General features: G+C 45.2%; 1 protein-coding gene across 1 annotated transcript; it reads left to right on the top strand.

The window, feature by feature from the left end:
- Window positions 1-276: 276 nt before the first annotated feature.
- On the top strand, window positions 277-4031 carry CSUI_004622 (b-box zinc finger domain-containing protein; the record flags this gene model as incomplete). The annotated part of the gene is made up of 2 exons (XM_068064810.1): window positions 277-349; window positions 1030-4031. A coding segment is annotated over exon 2 (1578 nt), but the record flags the coding sequence as incomplete, so codon positions are not given.
- Between the last annotated feature and the right edge of the window lie 10 nt (window positions 4032-4041).

Below are 4041 nucleotides of genomic sequence, written 5' to 3'. Positions count from 1 at the left end.
CACTAAGTTTTTCTTTTCTCAGGGTGACGAGAAGGGAGAAGGAGTTCCGCAACCGAGAAACCTGCTTAGGCTATCAAGTGACTTATTAGAGAATGTATGAGAAATCCACTTGAAATGTAGAAGAAGACAGTCCGTAGTTTCTCCTATCTTACTTCCTTACCTGTTAACTCGGTTGACTACGAGAAAGAACATGAGAAGGGGGCAATAGTAGCTGCTGGGGGTTATAGAAGACATCAAGTTCTCTCCTATCTACTGCTTAAAGAAGACCTCGAGAACCCTCATCCCTAGGGCTTACCGCGCCTTGTTATCTTCAGCTCCTTCTCTATCCTCCAAACTTCTTCACATCTAGGTAACTACAGTGTGACGGGGTGTCCCGAGGCATGCCCGTGGGTATGCAAGGCTTACTTACTACTCACGCATCCGCATACCTCTCACGTACATATTATAGACATATATCTGTATCCATATATATACGTTCCGAAGCATCTTCGGATATCTCTATATATATGCCTCTGTATATGCATATAGAGACATACACGCATAGCTCTGTGTACATGTAGATATATATTTCTATGTACGTGTACAGGTTCAGAGATATGTGTTTATGTGTATGTACACCGCAAGGTAGAGATGAGCTTTTCGTTCTAGACTGGATTTCCCAAAGTGACTGACGTCTGACTTATCTTTTCGTTGTTTCTTGAAGGATAGCATGAATGGACTTCTGTGAAAAAAAAGAGAAGAGGAAATAATGCTGGGGATTATGTGAAAAGAGACAATCGCTTTGCTGGTCTACATCTCTACTTTCTTCCTGTTACGTTTTAGAGAGAGAGCACGTGACAGACTTAGGTCGGGTGGAAGCTTCCGCCTGTGCCTAAGTCTACCGGGGGACAGTCAGCGTTAAGAACATAGCAAGTACCACGACACGAAAGAAACTTGGGTTCTCTCGATCTTCCTTTTCTGCACTCAAGCTTTCTTCTCCAGCTCTGTCTGTCCTTTCTTCTTTCTTCTGTCTCTCTCCTTTTCCTCCAGACCTTTTCGGTTACCAGGATGAAGAGCCAAAGAAGAAAGAAAGTCAAGAAGAAAGAAGACACAGAAAGAGAGGGAGAAGAAACGGGGAGGCGGGAGGAGTTTCTTCTGACCGCCACCGATTGTCTGCTGTCGGCAGAGGTGAAGCCTCGCAAAAACAAGAAGGAGATTCCTTCAAGTCCACCATGAAGAAACACCCTTCGTAAATCTTCCTGATAGAATGAGATGATACTCATCTTCGTCGTCCACCGCCTCTTCTCTTCTTTCTCTCTTTCTCAAAGGGAGAGGGGAGAAGGAGGGTGCGTGGGTTTCCCGAGTTGCCAGCCAGCGAGCCAGCCAGCTATGTTACCCCCCTCTACCTCTCTATCTACACATGAAGAGGCTCCTTCTCTTTCTTTCCGGGAGGTCTTTCCACCGGTTCTTTCTAGAATCTGTCTTTCTCTCTTCTATTGTGGACTTCCCTTTTGAAATTGTTTGTCCCAAGAACGAGAAAACACAAAAAGATGAGAAGACAAGGCGTTTTACCGGCTTCTTCTTTCTCTTTTTCTTCTTCTTCCGTGGTTGTTCTTCTTCGCATCTCTTCCCCTCCCATGTCTTCTCTTCTTCTTCTTCCCCTTCGTCTTTAAGTCCTCTTCATAAAGAACTGTCTGTTTTCGTGACTAGGTAAAGACAACATGGGAGAGAGAGAGAGACTTCGGGAGAAAGACGGAAAGAAGCCGTCATGGACTTGCTGATTAGGAGAGTTAGAGATGTTGTCTATCATTAACACGTTGTCTCCCTTCATTCATCCGTCTCTCTCCACACTTGTTGCTGTATAGAAACCGCGGCTAAATACTTGCAGAAAGCTTATATTAAACTTCATAACAATGCAGGTTTCGTAGAAAAAGAAATAGACGAGGGATTCCCCGAAGAGAGAAGAGACGTCGATGATTTCTTGTCTTCTCTTTTTTCCTTCTTTCTTTGTCGGTCTTTCTTAATTCGCGTCTCCTGACAAAGCCTTCTAGACGTCTGTTTCCTTCTCCCTCTCTTTCATTCAAGTCGACCATGAAGGGATTTTTTCCTCTTACACAACACTTGTCGAGCAAAGGAGAGAGAATCCAATGAGGGACTCACTCATAGAAGAAGAAAGAGAGAAAAGACATGTCTCCCACAAGAAAAGACATCTCTCCTTGTATTTCTAGCGACACCATCCTCTCTCAATTCTCCTTTCCTTGTTTGCTCTTCTTCTCCTCTCCACCCTTCATCTTCCTGTTAAACTTCCAGGGGTTGTATTCTCGCCGCTCACTCGTCGTCTTCTTCTTCTTCCTTTCCGGTAGATACCTTGAAGATAAAGAGATCTCTTTTCTCTTCCTCTTGAAAGAAGAAGAAGAACAGAAGACACGGAGAAGAAGAAAAGGGGGAGGAGGAAGAAGAAGAAAGTTGACAAGATGATGGAGGAAAGCTCCTCGGCTGCACCTGATGATTATGGTTATCCTTCTCTTGCATCTCAGTCATCTTTAGCATCTCTTACACCCCCATCCCTTCTTCTTCCTCCTTCTTCTTCTGTTCTTTCTTCGTCTGCAGCAGAAGGTTTACTTCACCCTTTCTCAGGTTTTTCTTCTGCATCGTCTCTCCGCCACCATCATGAGCAGTCTCCTTCTTCGTCTTCCTATTCAGCTTCTTCTCTTTCTAACGAGGAGGATCGATTGTCTCGACAGAGCCAACTAACCATCGACGGTTCTCAGGCTCTTGTCGATGCTTCCTCAAGTAAAGAAGCTCCTTCAGGTGCCTGCTGCCCCCGTGAAGTGACGTGCAGTGTATGTCGACGTAAAGTTGAAGATCTTCTTCTTCTTTCTTGCTCGCATCATCTTTGTCTCGTCTGCGCGTGCCACGAAGTTTTAAAGAAAGATGAGAGGCTTCTTTCCTCTAATAAGTTGCCAAGAAGATATCCCAGGGGAGGAGGAGAAGAAGGCGAAGCTTTAGCATGTCCTATATGCCATGTGCCTACGCGTTTGTCTGCTTCAACTCTATCTTCTCTGAGACGTCTGAAAGGAAGAAGCGATGGAGGAGACCACGCTTATGGAAGAGAAAATGCCGAAGGAGTTGAGGAAGGATTTGTCTTCGATAACGAGTATGATCAAGAAGATGAAGAAGAGGGTGTCGATTATGATGAGAATCTTCGGCGTCTCTTTCCTGGACGTATGTCGATCCTTCGATTGAGAGATGAGGAGAAAGGCAAAACTGCAAGGAAGAAAGATGGAGATCACAATAGAAGGAGAAGAAGAGTTGTGCTCTATGAAAGAGGAGGCCAAGGTGTTGAAGATGACAAGAGTGAAGACGCGGGGTGTCTCCTTCCTCCAGGAGGGGTTCCAGTCAGAAGAAGAAAGCATGACGAGGAGGATGGAGAAGAAAGAGGCAACTACTATCTTTGCTGTGAATGCGAGGGTCATGAGGCCTCTGTATTCTGTAAAGGATGCGTTCGCAATTATTGTGACGTATGTGCGGTGCGAGTTCATGAAGGGAATCCTCGATTCAAATCACATCAGTTTCGATCACTTTTGCAAAGCGATAATAGACGTCTTCAGCATACTTCTTCTTTTTCCTCTTCTTCGACGTCTTCTCTTTCTTCTTCTCTTCTTCATCCTGGAGAAGACCAAGAAAGAACAAAGTCAGGAAGAAGAAGAAGAAAAGCACACCAAGCACCTGACGGCCTTCTTCTCCCTCTAGGTGGCCCGGCTATAACAGAGAGAGTCAAGCTACGTGGGACAAATCATATCAAGTCCTTTCAAGATACGTTTCTTGATCTGCCAGGGGGAGATCCTCTCTCGCATCTTTCTTCTTCTTTCTTCTTTCCTTCATCTTCTATTGCCGACGCCACAATCCCCGCAGGTGCAGGGGGCGTAGGAGGAGAAGGAGGAGAACAAGAAGAGAAAGCGTCAACGGTGAAGAAGACGGCAGATGACGAAGGCAGTAGTGTGAATGACTTAAGTACCCATACAAGTGCTATCGACGATCATGTGATGGGAAGAAGAACAG

This window comes from Cystoisospora suis (assembly GCF_002600585.1).
Source record: "Cystoisospora suis strain Wien I chromosome Unknown contig_2176, whole genome shotgun sequence".
Taxonomy (NCBI): Eukaryota; Apicomplexa; class Conoidasida; order Eucoccidiorida; family Sarcocystidae; genus Cystoisospora; species Cystoisospora suis.
The sequence above is the reverse complement of the archived record's forward strand: the minus strand, read 5'-3'. Positions and strand labels throughout refer to the sequence as shown.